This window comes from Anser anser, assembly GCF_964211835.1.
Source record: "Anser anser genome assembly, chromosome: 17".
In the NCBI taxonomy this organism is placed as follows: domain Eukaryota; kingdom Metazoa; phylum Chordata; class Aves; order Anseriformes; family Anatidae; genus Anser; species Anser anser.
In genome coordinates, this window is record NC_139738.1 from 2,808,344 (window position 1) to 2,831,839 (window position 23,496).

Sequence of the window (23,496 nt, forward strand, 5' to 3'; positions counted from 1 at the left end):
GAGGGGGTATTTTTTTTTTTGCACAAGCCAGCACTAATTCCCAAAAGGATGCTCTCTCTGGAAGCCCCGCTCTCAGGGCTTTCTCTAGCCATTCATGTCCTTTAGCTAGACTTTTCTCAAGGCATTTTATTTCCTCCAGCCCTAGCGCTGAAGGTGACATCAACCTTATTTCATCTGCTTTGTTTGTTATTATTTATTCCTTCTGTTGAGCTCTCTCACAGTGAAGGAAAAATAAAAGCCGACGTGCCAGGTGAGGGGAGGAGTGTTAAAAATAGACTCAGACTGACAGCTCTGCCGTCAGCCTGCAGCCTGCTTCATTCCGGAGGGGTATACCGGTAAATAAGGGAAAACATTAATTTGTAGCACTAGATTAAAGCCAGCACTGTCCGCACTGTACTCAGCTGCCCAGGAAGGAGCAGGGTAGGGAAAATAAGGGGGAAAAGCAGACAGGAGTTCCTGCCCTTTGGGCAGTGGGCACCAAGCTGGCTGCTTTCCAGCCATGAAGGGGAGCCTGGACCACCAGGGCTATCTCACCTGAGATGAGAGAAACCAGGGGCACTCAGCTGAGCAGGAGGGGCCGAAGGAGCCCTGCCATAAGCTGCATTTCTCTGTGGAGTACTGCCGTGAGGAATCCTATTTGCTTCCACTGGAAGATTATTCTTGTGTTTGGTTGACCCGCCTTACTGGAGTGCTAAAGAACATCTCGGGTACCACGGCGCGCTGCATGGAATAATGTTTTTCCTTGGTTGTCAAACTGGAAAGTATCTGTGAAAATAACCTGTGTAAGCTGATTATAAATTAATTTACCATGGTTCTGAAGTGTAAGTCAAAAAAGCAATGAAAGACCATCTCCCAAGCCTGAAAATGTTCCTCTACTTTTTCATTTTTGAATGTCAAACACTGAAATATTTTTGAAAAGTGCACTAACTAATCCAAACATTTAAAATTGATTTCAAAAGCACTTCAGTTGACAGATCAATTTCTTTTTTTTTTTTTTTTTTTTTTTTTGACAAAACTGCAAGCCCCAGGAGCACTTCTGTTTGGACAGCCACTTTCCTGGGAGAAAGGGAACAAACTGTGAAAACCTTCTAGGTAACTGCTGGACAAACTTCTCATTGAGCAAAGAGACTGAAATGATTTCCCAGCTGTGTTAGGAAAGCATTTCTAAATCAGACTGGCAAAGCACAAAGGATGCAAACCTGCTTAGCATATACGGTGTAGGGCACAGCTAAGACATTTCATAAACAGAGAATTCATGTTCACATTCTTCAAAAGGCTCACGGTAGCAATGAATAATTTAAAGTCTGGGGAGACAAACAATCTGGAGCAGGAGTGCTGCCACAGGCTCAGAATAATACCTAGCGGGCATATTCAAGTTTTGCTCAGTGCATTTTCAAGTACATTAGCCAAGGGGCAGTATTGTGACTCTTCCTTTTACAGATGTGCAGAGGCACAGAGAGGGGAAGTTGCTCGCTCTGTCACCTAGCAGGCCAGTGGCAAGACTGAGAACAGATCCTGTGTCTGTTCTGTGTCTTTTCGGACCCATGAGTCAATATCAATCATCAACATTTTTTAAAGACTACAAGCCAGCCTGTCTCTTTTTAATAATGAAGTCATGTGTGTGAGAGAGATGAAAGAAATACAGAGAGAAACGACCTTTAAAACACTCACATTGTATGAAAAGCCCATTTTCATCTTGTTCCACCCATTTCCTCACTGCTCTCTCAGCCTGAATGGCTCCTAGGGGGGAACGCAAGGCAGTAGCCCTCTCTCAAGCTGCAAAATGTGAAATGTCTGCACAGATCTACCCAGACGTCCAGAGGGAAATAACTATGGCATACATCCTGCTTTCAGTTATTGCACAGGCCAGCCGCAGTGTTAATAAAGCCCTGAATCTGTGCAGGAAAACAGATGGCATTGGATGTAATAAATATGACAAATGGCAGCAAGGCTTCTGAACAGTCTCAGCATAGTGAATGGCTGCCTAACAGCCCCTGATTTAAATATATGATATTTTTCAAGAATGAGTTATGCCCTCTAACTGGAGAAAGGTCAAGAAACATGCTAAGGGAAAAACAAGAACAACAAATATTATGTGAAATACAAACAAGTTCAGGCTAAAGCCATTGAAAGGTCCAAACTCAGTGCCAGGCAACTCGAATTCCACCCCCAGATCACTTCTGCTGTGTTGTGCTGGGGTAGCACAGAGTCCTGCAGTCCCACAAGGAGCAGGTTTGGCAGCCACGTGCAGCTTGCCGTTCTGTAGGTTTTTCCCCACAGGGAATTGCTTTCCTAGCAGAGACAGGAGGACCACCTGTGGACTGAATTTCCTTTGCATTTGGGGACAATGTGGAGCTCACTGCAGAGCAGGTGAAGGAAGCAGAAACTGCCGGCAAGCAGCAGAGGAGCACCAGAGGAGCCTGAGTAAATGGCTGTTCTAACAAGCTACACCCCATCGCTACGGTAATTTTCCTTGTGCCATTTTTTTTATTCCTTCATAAATACAAAGGGTTTTTACTGCCTGTCAGCAAGGGCACAGTGATGTGGTAAAAACAAACAAAACAAACAAACAAAAAGCTCTTTAAGTAGTCTGAAAAGTGCCATAAAATATAAATCAAGTGAAACCTCCCAAATTATTTTTGCTATAATGAAAACGCATTTTAAACTGTGGGGGGTCTGAAAATTTTGTTCTTAAATTGATTTTCCTTTGGAAAAAAACACATATTCTAATGACTCTTCTAATAACCAAGCTAACTTTGTATCAAACAAGGCCCAGTGTTAGTAAAAAAAAGATTCCCCAAGCCTCTAATTCTGTAAAATTTCCACATCACTAACAAGTACCTTCCCGTAAATGGGAAAGATGTCTTGATGATGGCATAAGTTACACAGCAGTTTCTAACAGGAGCATCATTGCTTTGAGATGCTGAAAATGGTGTGATTAATGATGACCAAATTCATTCGTTATCTTTTCTGATGGTAGAGACTCTTGCTGCTAAGAAATAACTTTCCACTGTCTATGACAACAGCCCCATCTTGTGGTTTTTCACGGGTCATAACTTCTCATTTTACTTCTCACCATCTCTTAAGCACAGGAAGACATTAAGACACGCTGCCCGGTACTGAATTCTTCCCGTCACTGAAAACAGCATGAAGACTTCTCACATTGCTTTAGCATTGCTGGTGAAGGCAGCAAAGCTGTAGATGTTTACTGTTAAATGGAACAATGACAGCATTTCTGAAAGGAGTTTGGTGAAAGGAAGTTGTGTGGAGGTGGGGGTCGGCTTCTTCTCGCAGATAACTATTGACAGGACTTGAGGGAATGGCCTCGAGTTGTGCCAGGAGAAGTTTAGGTTGGAAATGAGGAGACATTTCTTCTCAGAGCGGTCAGACATTGGGACGGGTTGCCCAGGGAGGTGGTTGAGTCACCGTCCCTGGGGGTGTTCAAGGAAAGGTTGGACGTGGTGCTTGGGGACGTGGTTTAGTGGGGTGATAGTGGTGGTAAGGGGACGGACGGTTGGACCAGATGAACTTGGAGGGCTTTTCCAACTTTAGTGATTCTATGATTCTAAAGTTAAAGGTATTATTACCCACCAGAAACATTAGCAGCTATCATAATTCAGTCTCTCATGTAAAAAACACTTGTTGTATTGCTACAGGCAGATAGAGACAGGCTAAGAATGCAAACACAGAATTAAACGAACACGAGTGAAGCTTTTTTGGTTTTGATCATTTAAGGGGATGCATTAATTAATTTAATTTAGGCATAAACCGAATCATTTTAACTCCCACGCCACAGCCACACCCTGCAAAATCCCAGCCTGTTTCATCATCTTTCCACAAACGACGAGCCAGCTGAGGCCAAAACCCCAAAACCCATCGTTCCGCGTGCGCGGTGACAGGAAAGAAACAACGCGTCCTCGGTCCCCCAGGCGCTCTCCCTGCGGGGACAGCGGGCACGGGGACGAAGCGAGGCCGGGCCTGGCGCGGCCTGGTGCGGCCTAGCGAAGCCGGGAGCTGTCGTAACGGCCGGGGCCGCCCCCTGCCCGCTTGTGCCCGCCCCGGGAGGCGGAGCGGGGCGGCACTGCCGTGCCCCCGGCGGCGGACATGGTGCTGCTGAGCGCGCCGCGCTGGCTCCGCAGCCGCCTGAGCGACCGCTTCTGGAGGGTGCAGGAGGTGCTCAAGTATGCGAGGGTGAGTGCCGGGCTGTGCCCCGCTGCCCTGCGGCTCTCCTGGCCTGGGGGGCCTCGGCTGATGGGAATTTAGCCTTTCCCCTGCGTTTGTGCTTCGTTAAAGCCCGAGGACGGCAGCGTGCTCGGTGGCTCTGCCGTGATACGGAGTACCGGCGGGGGGGAAAAGCCGCAGGAGCTGCGGGGTGGTTTCGTTTTTTTAGTTCGGTTTTAATTGGGTGAGGGAACAGCAAGCAGAGAACAGATTTCCCCCCTCAGCATTCCAAGTGAATCTTACGCACGCTGCTTCGCAACGTGTTTTGAACAGAAGTTGCAACCTAGGCTGGGGCAGAGCCCTTTTCAAGGGCAGGCCGACGGCATCCTGGGGGGAGGTCCGTCGTGCTGCAGAATTGAGATGGAAAATGCTGAATTAAGCGACAGTATCTCGGTCTTGCGGCCAAGCTGCCCACAGCAGCAATACTTGTGACCTCTCTAACTGTGCAGCACTGGCTGCCTTCTGTTATGATGGATAGGTGTCAGTGGTAGCAGCTCCTGTAAACCTCTTCTGTAACACTTTCTGTTTGGGCAGCTGCAGTGTTTTAAACGTATCAGAGGCTCCTGTCTCATCCCTGTGGTTGTACAGACAAAACAGAGAGCAGCTCAGGAATGAGGATAGATGCCTGAGTTTAGGGGTTGGTAAAAAGCACTGAAAGATGGTTTTATTGGTTGCCTTCCACCTGGGACCACAGCCTGAAGTGAGGTGTGGTTTGTCTCCCTCCTGCTGGACTGAGAGGTTTCAGCCTGTTCCAACTCTTCAGCTTCGAGTTTCCCATGCTGTAAAACAAGAAAATTCTCATTACGTGCTGACTGCAGGCTTAGCTGATGCTTGTGAAGTATTTTGTGAACTTTGTTATGAAAGGTTTTGAAGTGCAAACGAGGATATATTAGCATTACTGAAGGGTTTAACAGCTTCAAAGATAACTGAACAAGAACATCTTGTTTTTACTTCAGCATTTTCGTGGAAGGAAGAACCGCTGCTATAAGTTGGCTGTACGAAGTGTTCGGAGAGCTTTTGTGAAGTCTACAAAGGCCAGAAGAGAGAAGAAGAGGTTCCTGAGAGCGGTAAAGAGCAAGATGTTAGATGTCAACAGTAAAATGGGAAAAGAGCAGAGCTGATGTGGCTATTTTTCTTGCTGGGGGGCTCTCTGAAAATGTTTTACCAGCTGGTAAAAAATGCTGTGAATTTAAGGTAATAGTCTCCCTGTGGTCTGAAAAAGATCACATGCTGAAGTACATAGAGGTGTGTCTTGCACTGAGAAAACTGTAGGTCTGAATCTGTTATATTTACTAAGTGTGAGCAGGTCAGTATGACAGAACGTTTACTTCTAGAATATTTTGTCATCTAAGATACGAATTTTTACTCTTTCAGCTCTGGATCACTAGGATTGAAGCAGCTTCTCTTGAACATGGTTTGAAATACCCAGCTTTCATAAGCAATCTGCTTAAGGTAAGGGTGGTGCTTGAATAATTGCTTTGATTCAGCTTTTCAACAAGTTGGAGAAAATGTCTGATAGTGGTCTTCTGTAGCATCAGGCAAATTCACTTGTTTAAACTCTGAAAATGTGAAGCAGATGTAGTCTGACAAAGTATTGCAAAGGGTTGCTGGTTGCCATGTAAGAGAAGAACTGCAAGGAACTGAACACGCAGCCTCCGATTGCCGCTCTTTGAAGAATAATGGTGAATTAGAACCATTAAGATGAAGAATAATGGTGAATTAGAACCATTAAGGATTGGAACCTGAGCAGGCAGTACCGGCATAGAGCATGGTAAAAGGCTTCTGTCAGACTGAGCTTCTGCCAACCTTGTCCTGCTTCCTAGTTCTGGCGATGAAAGTTCTGCTTATGAAAGGGGTTTTGCTCAATTCAGGAACTAAATTCTGCCCTAAACCTGTTTCTCTTCCTTAAATGCATAATCCCCTTTTATTGTGGTGGATATTGCTCCTCACCTGCCTTTGTCCCCAAAATTTTTATGGCTCCTCTTAAGAAAAAGGCTTGCAAAATGCTTTTACATTTGATGCTACTGCAGGTGTTAAGTGAGAGCTGCCTCTGCTTCACTCAATAAATGTAAAAGTACAGAACTTGGATTTGCAAAAGCAAGCCTAGGAAACCTGCTTTTTTGATTACCAGCTTTGTGTTTCAGTGAGCGTAGACAATGCAGATATTTGGTGTCACAGTCCTTTGTTTTTTAACATGCTGGAGAATTGGTCTTATTATGTTGATACTGTAATTGTAAAATTAAAACTTGTTTCTCTTGGCCATGATCATAACAAACAGGTAGCGTTTCTGCTTCTTCAAGTGGAACTACATATATATTTGTAGCATATTTCAAAACATTTTACCTGTGTTTCAAATAACCGTATAAGTTTTCTTATATGCTTACTGTAAAGTAATAGTTACTGATATTTATACACTCAATCTTTTGCTTAATCTTCTCACGTTGTAACCAAGAGAATCAAGTACTGCCTAAAAGTTAACTGATTTTTCTTTGGAGATGCCTATCCCTTTGGTTCTTGTCTCAGAGCAAGATATTTTTGTAAGGTAGTCTGTTAAAAGATCCAAAAGAAACAAACTTTTATATAATACCTCCTGCTTAGAATATAAGAGATTCTTCTTGAGTTCTTGGTTTGTATGGGAAACACTTTGAGAAACGCAGTAAACAAACTGTACGTAGTGGCTTACTGAGACACCGATGAATGAATAGGCATGTCTGACAGTTCTCTAGTCATGCAAAAATTGTACAATACAGAAAAAAAAAGATAATTTGCCTTAAAACCTTAACTAGGCATTGGAGTATCGTTCCTAAAAATTAGAGTACTTAACCAACAATTCTTGCATTTAGTCCCAGGTGGAGCTGAACAGGAAAATGCTTGCTGATTTGGCTATCTATGAGCCAAAGACATTCAAGTCCCTAGCTGCCTTAGCCCAGAGGAGGCGACAAGAAGGCTTCCTTGCTGCCCTCGGAGATGGAAAGGAACCAGAGGGGATATTTTCACGTATCGTACACCATTATTGACACGAAGAGTCTGCAGATATGTGTAATAAACAGGAACTTGTCTGACAGGGTAAGCTTGCTCACTGTCTGCAGCTAAGGTCAGAGCTGTGGAACAAAATCCTCCAAAGATGATGCTTACAGCAGGGAAGAAGGGTTGGGTCAGGGTGTGAAGTTTGTGCGCGAATGACTTTTTTTTTCCAAAATTTTGTTAGAAGTGAAATGTGTTAAAATACATCGCTACAAGTGAAACACATTGAGTTAAAATTCGCAGCTCAACCTTAGCAGCGGTGAGGCAAGCCTGTTGCAGTTCCAATGTTAAAATATGTATAGCGTGCACATACTTTCTGTTCCATGAAGAACTTAATAAAGGTGTTTTGTGTTTTTTTTTTTCTAACTGCTATTGGAAGCACCATTTGAGTGGTGACTCTGGGCGTTGCGCTGGGAGGGGAGGGAAACAACACCCCACAGCCCTGCTTGGGCAGATTTGGGTGCCCACAGCGCTGGGGGCCAGCGGCCCGGTGCTCCTAAAGGTTTTGGGATGGGCGAGGGCGCTACCAGCCGCCCCCACGACCCAAGCAGCCCCTGGGGGCCTGGACTGAGGCCGAGGCCTAGGCCCGGGCTGCCCTGAAGCCGCCGCCCGCCACTTCCGCCCGTTCCTCCCCGTTCAAATTCCCAACCGCTGCGTCACGCCGCTCCCCTCAGCCCACGGCGGCGCCAGACGGACAGGCGGCGCAGCCAATCGCCGCGCGGCGTTTCGCAGCCCTCCGCCAATAGCAGGCGGCCGGCGGGGGAAAGAAGGCGGGGCTTGCGCGTGTGTGTGTGAGGGAGCGCGGAGCCGGGCGAGGCGGCGGCACCACAAAATGGCGGCGGGGGCTGGCAGCGCAGCGGCTGTGGCGGCGGTGGGCGGCAGCGGCGGCCCGGCGGGGCCTCAGGCGGTCGGTGTGGCGGCGGGGGGAGCCCCTCAAGCGGGGCCAGGCGGCCCCCCGGTGCCGGGCCCCGGCGCGGTGCTGATCGGCGACCGGCTGTACTCGGGGGTGCTGATCACCCTGGAGAACTGCCTGCTGCCCGAGCACACGCTGCGCTTCACGCCGTCCATGAGCAGCGGGCTCGACCCCGACACGGAGACCGAGCTGCGGGTCACCGGCTGCGAGCTCATCCAGGCGGCCGGCATCCTGCTCCGCCTCCCGCAGGTAGGCCCCGGGCCGCGGCCTGCTCCCTGCCGCCCTCAGGCCTCGCACCGGGGGACAGGCCTCGCACCGGGGGGTTGTAGGCCTCGCACCGGGGGGCGCTGCTGCCTCTCGCCGGCTTTCTCTCAGCCCCCCCCCCGTGGCCCACCGCCCGGCCCCGGCGGCTCTGAGCCTCCCCGCGGGGCCTGCGGCCTTCCCCGGGCGGCAGGAAGCGGCTGAGGGCAGCGCCCCGCCGCCGCCCCGCGGCGCTTTGTTAGGGCCGGGCTGTGGGGAAGGAGGGCTACTCGGAAAGGTGCGGAGGGAGGGAGCGCCGTGAGGTTTTGTGGGCCGGGGAGATTTCCTCGTGGGCAGGCTCCTCGTTACCTCCGTGGGAAACTTTGTCTCCTCGCTGCCGGAGTCTCGGGTGCTCAAATTGTGATATTAACGTAACAAAACCGTAATCCGGTTTAACTTCCTCCCCACACCAAAAAAGTATTTTTCTGGGTTCATATCACAACTTCGGATTTTACTAGGTCTAACGTTCTGGGTCCTTACAATTTAACGCATGCGTTTTATCCAAAGGTAGGATTTGCGGTGTTGATACCATTTCAGACAACTCTGTTCATTATTAAAATAGTAATGCTGCTTTTCTTTAGGTACTGCTGAACTTAATTCCGAATTTAAATACAGCTTAAGTAGTTTTCTTGGTCTTAAACCTGTTGAAATCTAATTTTTTTTTCTAGACCTACAGATTACTTTATTAATACATGTTTTGATTGTTTCCTTTTTAGGTGGCAATGGCTACAGGACAGGTGCTATTTCAACGTTTTTTTTACACCAAGTCTTTTGTGAAGCATTCCATGGAGGTAAGGAAATACTAAGATATGTAATACTAAACTGTGGTTTGATCTTTGATCAGTTTTGCCTAGTTGTCAACCTAGATGTGATCAGCATTTGCATCTGTAGATCTGACTTACTGATTGCCATGATTTTACAGAGCTACATAGTACTGATTTTGTCAAGTTTTTAGCATTTCCTGTTTTTGCCACCATTTTCTCTTGTTATCCCTCCCTAAGCTGTTGGAGGCGATCAGTTCCAGATTTGAGCAAAACATCAGTGTCTTGCAATACTTATGTTTCAGCATGTGTCAATGGCCTGTGTTCACCTGGCATCCAAAATCGAAGAAGCACCACGACGCATAAGGGATGTAATTAACGTGTTTCATCGTCTTCGACATCTGCGAGAAAAAAAGTAGGTTTAGACTCTGAAGTAATCTGAAGTTCTTGCTTTGTATTTTAATTACTAAACTTCATGGGCTGATACTTGCATCGTTCCCTGTTTAATTAATCAGGGAACATCTTGAAAAGATCTCATTAAGGAAAAAAGTGAGTTGACAAACTTTAAGTAAAGGTTTTTGATGTTATGAATAGCAGCGGTGTCCTTTATTTCTATATGGACATGGCTTAAGCTACATATAAGTACCCCTTGATGTTAAGTTCGCCTTTGGAATTTGAAATTGTTTTGCAGAAAACCTGTACCTCTAATACTGGATCAAGAGTATGTGAACTTGAAAAACCAAATCATTAAGGCTGAAAGAAGAGTTTTAAAGGAGTTGGGATTTTGTGTTCACGTCAAGCATCCTCATAAGGTTTGTACTGTATAAGTTAACTTTGTAATCAGTGTTTATTATAGTATAAATGCTTTGAGCAGACCGCTTAACTGCAAGGAAGCTGTTTGGTTTGTACATGATAACGCTAGTTAATTCCGTAAAGCTAGCTTCTTATGATGTCTTTTTTCTCATTTAAGAGATTCTTACTAGTTGGTCTTGTGTCACTGCTGAATGACGACTGGAGGTGGATGCAGATGTTAAGTATTCCTTCAAGTCCAAGATACTTGGACACTCTGCGTTTAGAACAAAACCTATTTATATGCATAGTTGAAGTTTTCTAACATCAGAGCTACATAAACGTGGAATCTTATACAGAAAGGAATTTGGTGATCTAGGGTTACGATATCATCAGAGAAGTACTGTGTCCTGATCAATTTCTGCGGAAACATGATGAGGTTCTTAGCCCACGTGAGCTAGTTAGCAGTGTTTCTTCTAAAAAGTACAGTCAAGCGTGAAGGGCTTGACTTGAAAAGAAACAATGATTCTCTATTTAAATGTCATATGCCAGACTGAGATGATACTTCAAAGACATAACCACTGCAAGCATATAAGTTCTTACGCTAGTGCCATCAGTATTTCCATTATAGCTTTTTTGTACCAGCTGATAAGGATGGTAAAAGAACTTTCTACTCAGAAGCAGCAGAACTTGTATTTTTTTCCCCCTAAAAGCTACTATTGTCTTCACTTTTTGTGAGCCTACTTGATTTTCAGAAATGCCAGTAACCCCGGAGGGCAGTTGCACTTTGATTGGTATACGTTTGTATCTGTTAGCCTGCATCCTGTTGTTTTCCTTTCAAACCTAAGGAAAACCTAGACCTGAACAAACAGTGACACAAAACACACAAGCTCTGTTCGTTCTCTGCAAACGCTGATACGCTTCAATTGCTACCTATTACAGCTAGCTGTATTTTTCCCAAGTTACAGTTAAAAAGGAGTCATGAATTGTATAGGAGAACATATCTAGCTTGAAAACAGTTGAAGACGAGACTTCTAGATGAATAGCATGATGACTGAGCTCAGAAGACGGAGAACTAGGAAGGTCAGATCTGGTCGTGTGTCAACTCATGGCAACTTTTGCATTGGAGAGCAAAAGTTGTGTGGGTGAACACCGGAGATGCTGCAGACACTTGTGGAGTGTCTTAGAGCTTGAAAGAAAATAGCGGATGCCTCGTGGATGTCCCTCTGAAATATATAGGTGGCTCTCAAGATTCTCGTTAATAACGCAATAACCCATATCTTCCAGATAATCGTTATGTACCTTCAGGTATTAGAATGTGAACGTAACCAACACCTGGTCCAGACTTCATGGTAAGTTGATTTTCTTTGTTCTAAGAGACCAGCAGGGGCAGTAGCAGAAATATGTCACTTGAGGCACTCTGGGCAACAGTGCTCAGAAGTGATTGTGGGCCACACCAGACAGCTCCAGTGTTTCTTGGAGTGCCCCAAACTACTACCCAAATGTTGATCGTCCTCTTAAGTTTGAGGCACTGTTTTAATGGTAAGGTAGCTTTCCGCCCTGACTTCTCACTTCCCTCCTCTCTGCTTTCACCTTTCAGCTGAAGGGAAAACGTTGGTTAGTTTATGGTTTTCTGGTTTTCTTGGGTTTTTTTGTTTGCTTTTTTTGTTCTTTGGAGAAAACTGTGTAGGTAAAGTCTGTTATCAGTGCTGGGAAATGGCCTTTCCCGGCGCTTGAGCTTGATTACAGGTGTGTCAAAACCTCTCAGCACAGATAAATTTCTCTTATCCGTATGGATAAAGCAAGGTATCAGCTTCTAAGACTGGATAAACTCATTGTTCTCATGTTTGCCAAGGAATGTCCTCTGCCTTGTTGCTCTCATTACAATAAAGATTTGCTTGGGTTTGGGAAGTTTATGTAAAAGTCCCGGTCTTAAACATACATAGATAACGCTTTTAAACAAGAATGCTTTTTAACAGTACCGTGGTTTAAAAATCTTGAGTGAATCCAAAGATCATATTTCTGCTGACTGAACTGTCTGGTACTGTGACCTGTGTGTAGAGAACCAGTTTTGACTTTTCTTTTCTGTACTCTTTTAATCAAAGGGTAGCCTCTGAGGGTAAGTGACTAAGACTTCTCCTCTGCTGCCCAAGCGCTATGGTGCAGGGATAGCTGCCGTCTTCAGTCAAACCAAAGCAGGCTCTCCAAAGAGAAGGCTCACTCTAGACAGGTGGTATATACACGATAGTATAGTAACTGGCCAACTACTTCTTGTGCTTATACTTTTCAACTTATTTATTTTCGTTGTGCTTTTTGACTGTTGTATATTTCATAACTTGGTTGTTAATATTCTGAATGGTTTTTAATGTTAAATTTTTATAACTATTATTAAAGTTGCGTTCTTAGACGATAAAGCAAATGAAGGTGGGATTTAAGTCGTAAAGTGATGAATTAACAGAAAAAAAATCTAAGTTTCCATTTGTAAATCAGATAAAAAATACTATGTAATACTGATTTAGGACTTAAAAATAACTTTCTGCTACCAGTATTCCTAGTCCCATTGCATGTGGGTCCGTTCAACTTGAGATATCCTCTCAAGTACTCAGATGTGAGTTACGTACTGCTCATTACCGGTTTTCTGCTCCTTATGAAAGGAAGGAGTAGGTGAGGAGGAAGGAAGAAATTACTTCATGTGAGAAACGTTTCAGATGTAAAAATAACATTCATGTACTGATGCTTGTAGCTCCCAGTACTTAAAAATGGGTGGATATCCAGTGCAATTGTTTTTTTTTTTTTTGAAGTACACATTTTAATAACATTACCTTTTCCTTAAAATACTGTGACAAGGATTCATTTCCTCACGTGTCTGATTCTGAGCCCACAGGGAAAGCATACAGAAGCCAAGCTTGGAAGCAGTCATGTTTTTCAACTTGGGAAGTTAGGAAAAGGATGGGTGACTTTCAAATGTTTGAAGTACCACTTTTCTATTCATATATTAGTTGCCAAAATGTTTGTTCTGTCTTCTGGAGGAGTGAAGAGGGAGCAAAATTACTAGGTTTTAAAGTTCTTTTCTTCCAGAAAGATGAGCTCATGTTTAGCCCTGCTTCTCCGGGGCAGCAGTTGCTCTTTGTATAAGCAAGAATATAAGATGTCTGGGTTGGAGTTCAGTGCTCAAAAGCTTCAAGTTCTTTTTTGCTGTCCTGTGTAAACTGGATACAAGTGTCTAGACTGTGGTCTCTGTTTTGGATGTCTTGGGGCATAGTGAATCCTTGTATACTGGGTACCCGCATGAACAATTACTGCTTTTGGAAAGCTTATTATATTGAGGACTTTGTTTTCTGATTTTAGCTTTTCTCCATCTGATACTTTGCTTGACATGTGCTCAAAAATCTAGATCTTTTTAAGCACTTCAGCTGACAGATTCAGAGGAAGTTACGTTGTGTATTTAAGACTTTAGAAGAATAATTTTCAAGTGTACTGACTGGAATATTATATGCGATATTTTACAGTTTTCTCATTCTGTGAATATTCATTTTAAGCAACCTTGTTGAAACGGGACAATTTGGAAACCGTATTTCATATGCCAAAGAAGAGATCTGCCTGAATACTGAGTATTCTCCCGAACTGATGTTTCCAAACACCCTGATTTCTTCTATGTCTGCTTTTTGCATCGGAAAGAATTCTGTTCTGGACGGAAAGTAATGCTTCCAAAGGAAAACGGATCCTGTAAATCTCCAGCGGTAGCTGGCGTGTGCTGAAGCGGACCATATTTTCATGGGAGGACTACCACAGGAGCTGCTGCTTTCAGCAAACCATCTGAGTTCAGACATTGCAGAGAAACATGTGAACCTAAAAGTCTATAACTGAGTACTCCAGATTATATTGTATGTTGTCTTGATGAAAATACTTGGCTAGTGCATGAGCGCAAGCCAGTCGAGATCCAGAGGGAAAAGTGAAGTTAAAATTGGTTCTCTTCTCACAGCTGAATTTTCAGCAGCCAGCCAGCCAGTCAGTCAGACTTAATTCCTATCACACTTCCCTTCCCTTGAGGGATTTTTTTAGTAAAAGAATTCAGCTTTTCTTCAGATTTACAGGAGTGTATTGTTGAAGTCTAGTAACTGAATGCAGAAAGAAATAGTACTTCTAGAAGTCTTATTGGGGAAAAAAAGGGGGGTGGGCGGGAGGGAGACTGTTGTGCCCTGCAACTCTGTTGATATCCTGTCTTTCAGGAATTACATGAATGATAGCCTGAGAACAGATGTCTTTGTAAGATTTCAGCCAGAAAGCATTGCCTGTGCATGTATTTACCTTGCAGCTAGAACATTGGAGGTGAGTGTACAGTTCTATTAACTTCAAGTTCGTTAGCTCTTCTAATAGAAGCAGTGAAGCCTGAATATTTCTTCCCATCCCTTTCAGATTCCACTTCCTAATCGTCCACACTGGTTTTTACTCTTTGGAACAACAGAGGAAGAGATTCAAGAAATCTGCTTAAAAATCTTGCAGCTCTATACTAGGAAAAAGGTTTGTTTTTCTTCATATATGAACCTTCAGTAGAGACTGCTGCTTGAAACATGAGTTAGAAAATCTTAAGTTTAAAATTACCTGCAAGCTTAGTGTGTGCATGCTTAGTGTGTTAGTGGAACAAGATACTGGTCACAGGATCTGGGTGTCTTTGCATCTGTTCCCCACCCACACTCCTTCCTGTGAGTAAGCAGAAAGTCTGATTTACTGGGTTTTGTCCTAAGCAGGCTCCTGTCCTTACAGGTTGATTTGTCTGATCTGGAAAGTAAAGTGGAAAAGAAGAAGCTGGCAATTGAAGAGGCAAAAGCTCAAGCTAAAGGTCTTCTCCCTGAAGGAGCCCCAAATTTGGATAACCCGTCAGGGTTTTCCCCTGCACCAAAAAATGGTAAGTTGTGGATGAGCTGTTGGAATACTTTCTCATCTCGTATGTGTATTTATACTTCGGGGATAAATACGTAGTTGTTTGGTTTTTTCAGCAGGTTTCTATCAATTACTCCAATGGCAGATCTTGAATAGCATTGTAACTTACAAATTCTTGAGATAGGTAAAGGCTAAAATCAAGTTAGTATGAAGCTAGCTTAAACTTACACAGTAGAGAGACTTGCTCCAATGTGGTTTTGGCAATAAACTTAAATACTTGCAGTTGGCTTGTTGTGCTAACGAAATATTAGAGCATGCCTATGATTAGGAACTCTGGCAAAAGTAGTATTTCTGGGCAAGAGGTGTGGAATACTTTTCCTGCATGCTTTGTCTAAGGTTTCCAGTCTGCATCCTCAGTTTGCCCTTAAAAAAAGGGAATAATTAGCAAGAGAAAGGAATTACTCTTCTGCCGTAATGGAGTGGCTTTGTGAGCAGCATGCTGCTCTTGCAGTTAACTCCTTGGCATTACCTTGGCAGTAATGTCTCAATAGTATTTTGGCAGAAGTGTTTCAGATTAAATTCTGCCTTCTTTGAAGTTCTTCAGATCTGCTTCTTGTGGGCGCTTGTGTGTGCATTCGTGTGTGCACTTGTACCCAACATCTATGCAATAAAGGTTATTACAAAGAAAATGAAGCAGGGTGGGGGAAGGCTCCAGTCCTTACCCTCTTTCAGTTAGTACCCAAACTTTCAAAAATAAGGTAACAAAGGCTTCTTTTTCTAGAGTCTCCAAAAGAGGTTAAAGGAAATAAACCCTCGCCGCTACCTGTTCAGGCAATGAAGAATGCTAAAAGGAAAACAGAGGGAACAAAAAGAACGGGTTCAAATAGTCCAGTGAATGGGTAAGGCTTTTGTAACAAAAAAAAAGTTCATTTTTTCCCATTATTATTTTAAACGAAACTTTTACTGTGTTTTTTGTTTCCTGCAGCATTCAGAAAGGAAGAGAAAGCAGAAGTCGAAGTGGAAGTCGAGATCAAAGTTACTCAAGATCACCATCCAGATCTGCATCTCCTAAGCACAGGTATGGACTCCTGTAAAAGGAGGGCGTGCTCATAGAGAACCTCCCGTGCTACTATGCTGAAGTGGTAAAAGGTGTTTTCAGGGAGTGAGCTGGGTAGTTCTTCCCCAAGAGGCTGTGACATAATAAACCGGTATTTACTACTCCGGGAACGTTAGGGCTGATTGTGAATTGCATCGTCTTGGCTTACAGAGCTGGGGAGTTGCAGTGTCTGACCTTGTCACGCGTACAGCTTCTAAGTCTACTTGGCAGAGCTCCATCAGGATGTTTGCTTATTTCAGTCTGTTTAATTGGTGATGTATGGCCCAAGCGGCAGGGTTAGCTTGGTTTGTTTGCTTATTTATTTAAAGCTGGGGATTTGTCTACAACCTTTAGGAAGTTGTTATTACTAAAATATAACCGTGATTCCCATAGAGGGGAAATTTAAGAGGCAGTGGAGGAGTAGGTATCGGCTCCAGTCTTGTGCGGTTTGGTAATAGCTTTGTAACTGAAACAGGGGAAGTAGCTTTATCTTTGGTTGGTTGGCAGCACTTTAAATCTAGAAGTTGGATATTCATGCATTTTTTCAAAGCAGCGAGGGAGAAATCTAAAACTGTGTCACGACTGCTGTGTTCCAAACGGATATGGGTTTCTAACAGCCAATACTTAAACTGTGACCAGAGGGATTGAGTCTGGGGCACGCGGTTGGTTTTCATGGGATACAGAATCAAGTGTCTGGCCTCAAACTGTGCAGGCCTACCGTGAGAAGCATCTGTCTGTACGGTACTTAGGGTGTGTGGATGTATTGTAGCTACATTTAGGAGCTAATGTGGAGTAGTTCTACTTGAGAAATCATATGCGTTCTTTCCTGTTCTTTCTTCCCACAGGAAAAGTGAAAGTTATTCCACGTCAAGTGGCTCGAAGTCCCATAGCCGTTCAAGGAGCCGCAGTGACTCTCCCCCGAGACAGTTCAACCACAGTTCTAGTTACAAAGGTTCCAAGATGCGAAGTTACAAGAAATCAAAAGACTATAAATACTCGGCGCACAAACCACGGAAATCGCGCAGCAGGAGCTCGTCGCGTTCCAGGAGCCGGTCCCGGGAGCGCTCTGATCATTCAGGGAAGTACAAGAAGAAGAGTCACTACTACAGAAATCACAGGCATGAGCGTTCGCGCTCCTACGAGCGAGCAAGCCATCGCTATGACCGCGACCATCCTGGGCACAGCAGGCATAGGCGATGAGCAGTAGAGAAAGGTCTTTCCTTTGGAATTTAAGCTGTGGAGCTCTTCTCCATTTGGCCTTTGCAGCATAGGGTTAACCTGGCTTGTAAACCACGTGGCTTCAGTAACGTCTGTTCTGCTGGTAACTCTGTACTTACTATCGTGAATCCAAAGGAAAGATGCGAACGAGACAGAATGATACAAAGGACTCTGATAATTGTCTCGGTGACCGTTCTGCTGGCGCGTCACCTAAAAACACTGCAGAGCTTGTCTCTGGATGCTCTCTGCCTGCTCTTTAGTAATTTACCTACCATAGTGCGGTGCTTGGGCCTTCCAGTTGTGCGGCAGGACCTCCCTGACTCGGTAGCAGTGGGAGTACTGTGCTGAAGGGTCCTTCCCTGTGCAGCTGGAAGGCTCGAGACTGTTCGTAAAAACCATTGGAGTGGCTTGGTGCTAACAAAGCTGTCTTTTCATACTGACTCAATGATGTTGTACAAACGTAAGGTGACTTTTTTAGAACCGATGCCTATATTAGGTTATATATGTGTATATATATTTTGCAGTGTTACAGTACAGTATGGGAGTACGGCCTTACTAGCCTTTACACTTTACCCACAATGTAAATAAGCATTTGTTTAATACAGGTGGAAGATATATACAGAAAATTCAAAACTTGAACTCTATCAAAAGACTTGTGTAGAAAATTCTGATAAATGTGAAAGTATTTAGCTCTGTGTATTGAGAGTAGTATATTTTTTATCTGTGCAATGCTGTGTGCGGGCCACCAGCTCATAAGACATTTCCTATATATACATTTTAAGTGGTTTGAAATTCTTTACTCAGGATCTTTGACACTCTGAAGAATTAGTAGTTTGTCAATCTGCATGCTTGTTGAAGAACAGCATTTTAAAAATAGTGAAAAAAAAACCCACAGCCCAGTAGTATCAGTTCTAGTGGTATATCTGAGCTGTCACACTCATGCTCCCTAATTTCATTAAAATATTTGATTTTATATTAAATTCACTTCATAGTAGTTTCTTATGAGCTATACCACTGTGCCTACTCATAAGGAAAGAAAAAAACTGGTGGTGAATTGAAAAGATTTAAAAAAAAAAAATCCTAGTAGACTAAAGACTAACCTCAGATGTTACACCCTGAGTATAGATACTGCAGGTGTCGTGCTGGGGCCATCCTGCAGGAGTAATTAGTGCCAGCGTGTGAAATAAGGTGCTTTTATTTGGGCTATGTCACTAGATCTTCCTAGGAACACTGCCTGATATTTTAACCTTTCTCTTGTCTGCTGTGGGGGAAAATGAGATTCATGAGGGATCTTTGTGGTGAATCTTGCAGGTGCCTCCCTGCGACGACACTGAGTGTGACACTTAGTCCAAACCAGTCTCATTGCAACCTTAGGTTTTGATAAAAAGGCAAAGCAGCTGACAGGGTTTGCAGTCATCCTTTAGCCAACCTCTATCCTACCAATTTCTTGAGCTGGAGATTGCATAGGATTATTTTGGCATTACCAGTGGGCCTGTCCTTTGTGATTTTGACTTGATTTCTGTTTGAAGCAGGTAGATGGATTCTGTTCCATAAGAGATACTGCTGCTTTCCACAACACAGTTAACTTACCTGTTCTAAACACATCGTCACTCGTTAGTTTCAGTGGGTGCCCCTGTGTTTCCTGTTTGGGGAGAAGATTCATTATTCCCTGGTCACCTCACAGTAGTAGCTGTCATTTCGTAGATCTTTGCCATGTTTCTGACTACATTTCAGCTGAGAAAAGACAATTAACTGAGGTAGGCAGCTGATTGAGGGAGAGCCCTGTGGAGTTTCAGCAGAGCACTACCCTGACTTACAAATTACATTCCACGGGAGGGGAAGGATACTAGTGCGAAGCTGCGCTGACTGGTTTTAACTGGAGTAGCCTCTTGTTTTATCTGTTCCTGAATCAGCAAACTATACACCTCATCTTGACCTTTGCACACGGATGGAAACTAATTTTTCCATACCTGGTCTGCTAAATAATTGAGTAGAAGTCAAAGTATTAAAGTAGTGTAGAGATAATGCGATATAAAAAGTAACTGATCTATTGGAGGTGTTTCTAATACAAACAAACTCAAGTAACAGCATTCTCTGAGGAGTTCCCATTTTAAGCTTTTTTAATCCCTACTGCCTGGCTATTACTTGGAGCAAGTCAACCTCAAATCTGGTTACTGATTGCAGTTCCAAAAGGTAGTCAGAGTTCCCCTGTTCAGTTGCATCATTCTGCTTTGGATGCTTCCCAAGCTGCCACTTGTCCATTTCCTGAGGTAAGGCGTGGAGGGGGAGGCAGGTTTCACAGCTGCAGCTTCCTCCAGAAAGACTTTGGGAGGAATTCTGAGTGAAGTCTGCTAGCGGTAGACATGACTGCCATCCAGTGCGAGTAGTGCGGACAAAGGTAAAGGTAAGGTGCAGGCTGTGTACATTTTTCAGCACGAACACCGTGTCACTTTGCAGAAAACTCAACAGGTGTGTTTTACAAACTACTTCTGTACAGTGCTAAATAAGTAATCATCTCCTTGGACACTTGTTAAAATCTGGAGAGGAAGAAAGCAAGAGAAAGTATGTGTATATTTGTGCATTAACGTGGTTTGGTTCCAAAACAAAAGGGATTATATCACAGGATTAGAGGACATCCTGTTCCAGGAGAGAACAACCTGTCTTCACCAGCAAAAAGCCCAATACAGATAGCTACACAGAATGTCTTGGCAGCGAGGCAGGGCTGTGAGAAGATGCTCAGAGGAGCTAGAGGAAGTGTAAAACAGAACTGTTGAAATACGGGGGCTGAGTCATCAGCCTGGAGTAGCTGCACCTCTAGGAGAGGTGTACTTGTTTTTACTCTGGTGCTGTAGCCAAAGCTGTAAGGGCAGGCGATGTGTTGTTTCACTTTGCTCAGAAAACCTGAGATTAAAGACTCACCACGTGCATGCAAATTCCCGCGGAGTTAATAAATACAAGCAGTTTTTCTGCCTTTACTGTGCTGAAGGCCGAGAGCCGTGTTATCCGTCACCCCTGATGGATGGCCGTGGCCGGTGTTAATAACCGGCTCAAAAGTTTATAGCCCTTCACTCCAGAGTTCTGACTGGAGTTCTTTGCGCTGACCCAGCTTAATCACAGATGTTTAAGGAAGCATGGATTTAACTCAGCTGTTTTAAGCATTCTGTCAGTTTAGGCCCCTACAGTTCATGCTTTTGTGGAGTGCTGAAGGCTATTACGCGGGGCAGAACGTGCATTTCTATATAACTTAAACTGTAGCTGGCAGACATCATCTGAATCTGATGAACAGCAGTGGCGCTGGTCCTCTTCCCTGTACAGCAATGAGTAAACTGCACGGGTAACAAGCACAGGGGATCTCCAGGAGATTATGGAACTGTAACTCGTGAGATTCTGCTTTGTCTGTCACTGCAGTAGAAAGTCCTGGACTTGTGAAAACACTTCTTTGAAAATCACCAAGCTGTGGCGCACGTTATATCCTGCTGACGGTAGGAGTGAGGGAAAAGAATCTGAATCTTTCCTGTTTCCCATCTCAAAGCAGGACTGAGGGAACAAGGCTTGGGATTTTTGTGATCAGAGAAGCAGCTTGAAGTTCCCCGTTAGAGCTGGGTGCTGGACCCTTTGTGCCTCTATGGGAAAAGAGTGGGGTGGGAGAGGTTCCCCTTCAGCTGGAAACTGAAGCCCTTCGCTGCCCAGCTCACTGCACGTGCCTTTGGGGGACGGACAGAAGCGTTGGAGCTGGGAAGCCAGCCGAAGATCTTCCAATGGGGCCAGGTCTGAAGTGCTACAGCCGATCGTGGCTTTGGCTTATGGCAGAGCCTTTTGGGCACTGCTGGGAAGGGTGGCTGCCCTTCTCAGGTCTGACTTCCTAGGCTGTTCGTACTGAACCCTGCTGACCTGAAGGCCGTGGATTAGTAATTAGAAGGATTAGAAGTCATTTAGATAGAGGGAGTGTCTGTTTTTAAGCCCTACGTTTCTTGTTTGTCGTCGCATTATCGCTAATAACGACTTGGAGTTCTGCAAGCACTACAAATAACCTGGTACTCTGATAGTTGGGTGGAAAAATTGCCAGAGACCTACAGAAACGTGGCCTTGCAGCGCGGCCTGCACAATGACCGGCCCGAGCCAAAGAGGAGCCATGTGGATGGAGCTCGCTCACAGAAACTGCAAGTAGCAATTACTGAAGAGTGCTGCTTCACCAAAAAAAAAAAGGATATTTTCTCCATTGTGCTGTTGCCAGGCAACCCTTGTTTTTATTGCCCTTAAATGTGGGTGAGAAATTACTGAGCAAAACATTTCTGTATTCGGTGTAACTCAACTCGGGTTGAACTAAACGACATAAAATTTGCCCCATTAGATTGCGATCGACTATGCGCTGAAACCTGGACTCGACTTTGAGTCGAAGTAGGCCTGGAGGAACTAGCTTACAGTAAGCAGAACGTGGTTGAAAGCCTTGGCAGGCAGAGCAGTAACGACTGGCACGGAGAGGATGAGAGCTGAGGTGAGAAGCACGGCTGAGCGGGGCCAGATTCACGTCGGATTTAATTCAACGCCCGCCGGTGAGGTCCTGCGCTGGAGCTGGCGGTGGTTTGCAGTCTCCAGCCCAGCAAGGAGCTCTGGGCAGTGTTTCTCACAGGTACCCAGCTACGTCTTGTGACTTGGAGGGTATGATCCGTCTCTGCCCCCATTTCCCCAGCTCTGAAAGAAGAAGAATAGCTTTTTGTTTTTAGGAGGAGGTTGGAGTTTTGCATCTGAGAAGCGTTACATAGAATTCAGTACAGGTCGGTTCTGTGTCATGACAATAGCAGGAACTTTCAGTACGTTTGTTTCTTTTTTTCAGAGGGAATTAAAAAATCTTCCTCGGGTTAGGCTGTTTCATTCCCTTCAAGCTACTCTGAATTCCAGAGAAGAAACGAGCACCCTCGCGATGAAACCCTGCGCGTGAAGTCCTGGCTGCGCTCCGGCAGTGACAGACTCCCGTTGACTTCAGTGGGATTTGACCCTTTTTGTTCTCCTGGGCGGCACAAAGGATGTTGGCAGAGGAATACTCAGAACAGCTCCGTGGAGTGGTGCTTCCACTGGCAGGAGCCAGTTTAGAGGAGGAACGCGGATAAGGAACTTGTGGGAAACTGAAGGCAAAAAACAGTGGAACGGTTAAATTGATGATTATTGATGTAACCTGCAGTCACCAACAACGGTTTAATTGCAAGTGCAGCACCAACCCTAGGGTGAAGCGCTTAATTGGCGTCTCCAGTGGCTCAGGTGAGTGGAGCTGTGTTACGATGGCATCAGTCCCGACTTTCCTCTTCCCAGAGGATGTCCCAGGATATCCTGGGCTTCCCAGTGCTCGTGCACCAGCCGCGTGCACGCGCAGCCATGGGCCCAGCCAGCGCTGCCACTGGGGACTCGCCTCACATGCACAAAATCCCGGCCATGCCCGGCAGCGCTGGCACTCCTACGTGCTGACAGCAAGGTCGAATAAATGATAAAAGCACAAAGATGTCAATTAAGTTGTCTTGTGCCTGACAGGGACTCTTTGAAAATCCTCCAAAACCAACAAAATGCTGTTAGTAATGCACAAAAAGAATTTGGGAGAAAGGAGAAAAGCAGGTGTCGGGATACAGGGTGACCTTACAGCTGGCTTGCTGCTGCAGCAGATCTTTGCACAGAGATGAACTTTTCCCACGAGCTTTAGAGAACAGCGAAATATAATTCGGTGGACACAGTTTAAACAAAGGGTGATGGATCCACGCGTTAATTTTTGTGTGACAGGGCAATAATCAGACATACTTTGATGCTCCGGAGCCCCTTGGTGTTAGCCAGAGCTTTTGATTTGCGTGCATGTGGATGAGCACTTGCAGTTTGTGCAGGGCTGAATATGGATTTGTTCCAAACCTCCCTACACGAAACCCGATTCCTAGCTGCAATCAGCCCCCCAGACAGTGCTGTTCAAAAGCTGCCAGACCTTGAGAGGAGGGAGGGCTTGGAGACCCTCCCCGAGGGTCCTGGTGTAGAGCACTCGAACTCAGTGCCACGAGTGGATTGACTGCATTTTTCTCTCTGCTTTCCCTTATGCAAGCCGTGCCCCAAAGCCGGCAGAGGACGGGATGTGAAAATATTCAGAGGGATATTCCTGCTGCCCCAGAACTTAGGTACCACAGCTGCAGCTTTCAGCGCCGTGGCCAGGCAGTGTGAGTGCTCCTGCGGGCTTGCTCGAGCTGACGCAAAGCTGCTGATAGCCAGGAGCTGGGCGGCGATTCTCCAAATCCCAGCCGAGCACCCCAACCTTGCAGCCCGTA

At 44.9% G+C, this 23,496-nt stretch overlaps 2 protein-coding genes across 4 annotated transcripts; both read left to right on the top strand.

Annotated features, from left to right (window-relative positions):
* The first annotated feature begins 3,990 nt into the window (after nucleotides 1-3,990).
* MRPL20 (mitochondrial ribosomal protein L20) lies at nucleotides 3,991-7,617 on the top strand. The gene is made up of 4 exons (XM_083803215.1): nucleotides 3,991-4,191; nucleotides 5,178-5,288; nucleotides 5,596-5,673; nucleotides 7,065-7,617. The coding sequence occupies exons 1-4, from the start codon at nucleotides 4,105-4,107 to the stop codon at nucleotides 7,236-7,238; spliced, it is 450 nt and encodes a 149-aa protein (XP_083659341.1). The 5' UTR covers nucleotides 3,991-4,104; the 3' UTR covers nucleotides 7,239-7,617.
* A 401-nt stretch (nucleotides 7,618-8,018) lies between these two features.
* CCNL2 (cyclin L2) lies at nucleotides 8,019-18,183 on the top strand. 3 transcript variants are annotated; one of them, XM_083803197.1, is made up of 11 exons: nucleotides 8,019-8,407; nucleotides 9,175-9,249; nucleotides 9,525-9,634; nucleotides 9,911-10,031; nucleotides 11,296-11,360; nucleotides 14,238-14,337; nucleotides 14,425-14,529; nucleotides 14,773-14,914; nucleotides 15,671-15,788; nucleotides 15,875-15,967; nucleotides 16,831-18,183. In XM_083803197.1, the coding sequence occupies exons 1-11, from the start codon at nucleotides 8,078-8,080 to the stop codon at nucleotides 17,183-17,185; spliced, it is 1,614 nt and encodes a 537-aa protein (XP_083659323.1). In that variant the 5' UTR covers nucleotides 8,019-8,077; the 3' UTR covers nucleotides 17,186-18,183. The 3 variants fall into 3 exon arrangements, with proteins under 3 accessions (XP_083659323.1, XP_083659324.1, XP_083659325.1); XM_083803198.1 differs by lacking the exon at nucleotides 8,019-8,407 and having other exon boundaries at nucleotides 9,460-9,634; XM_083803199.1 differs by lacking the exons at nucleotides 8,019-8,407; nucleotides 9,175-9,249; nucleotides 9,525-9,634; nucleotides 9,911-10,031; nucleotides 11,296-11,360 and adding an exon at nucleotides 12,149-13,892.
* The last annotated feature ends 5,313 nt before the right edge of the window (nucleotides 18,184-23,496 follow it).

Bases quoted from the DNA above. Each gene is read 5' to 3' on its own strand.
- MRPL20 (XM_083803215.1), top strand. From the start codon at position 4,105: ATGGTGCTGCTGAGCGCGCCGCGCTGGCTCCGCAGCCGCCTGAGCGAC. The intron at 4,192-5,177 runs GTGAGTGCCGGG...TTTTTACTTCAG, and splicing joins AGGTGCTCAAGTATGCGAGG to CATTTTCGTGGAAGGAAGAA. The intron at 5,674-7,064 runs GTAAGGGTGGTG...TCTTGCATTTAG, and splicing joins TCATAAGCAATCTGCTTAAG to TCCCAGGTGGAGCTGAACAG.
- CCNL2 (XM_083803197.1), top strand. From the start codon at position 8,078: ATGGCGGCGGGGGCTGGCAGCGCAGCGGCTGTGGCGGCGGTGGGCGGC. The intron at 9,635-9,910 runs GTAGGTTTAGAC...ATTGTTTTGCAG, and splicing joins CGACATCTGCGAGAAAAAAA to AAAACCTGTACCTCTAATAC. The intron at 14,530-14,772 runs GTTTGTTTTTCT...CTGTCCTTACAG, and splicing joins AGCTCTATACTAGGAAAAAG to GTTGATTTGTCTGATCTGGA.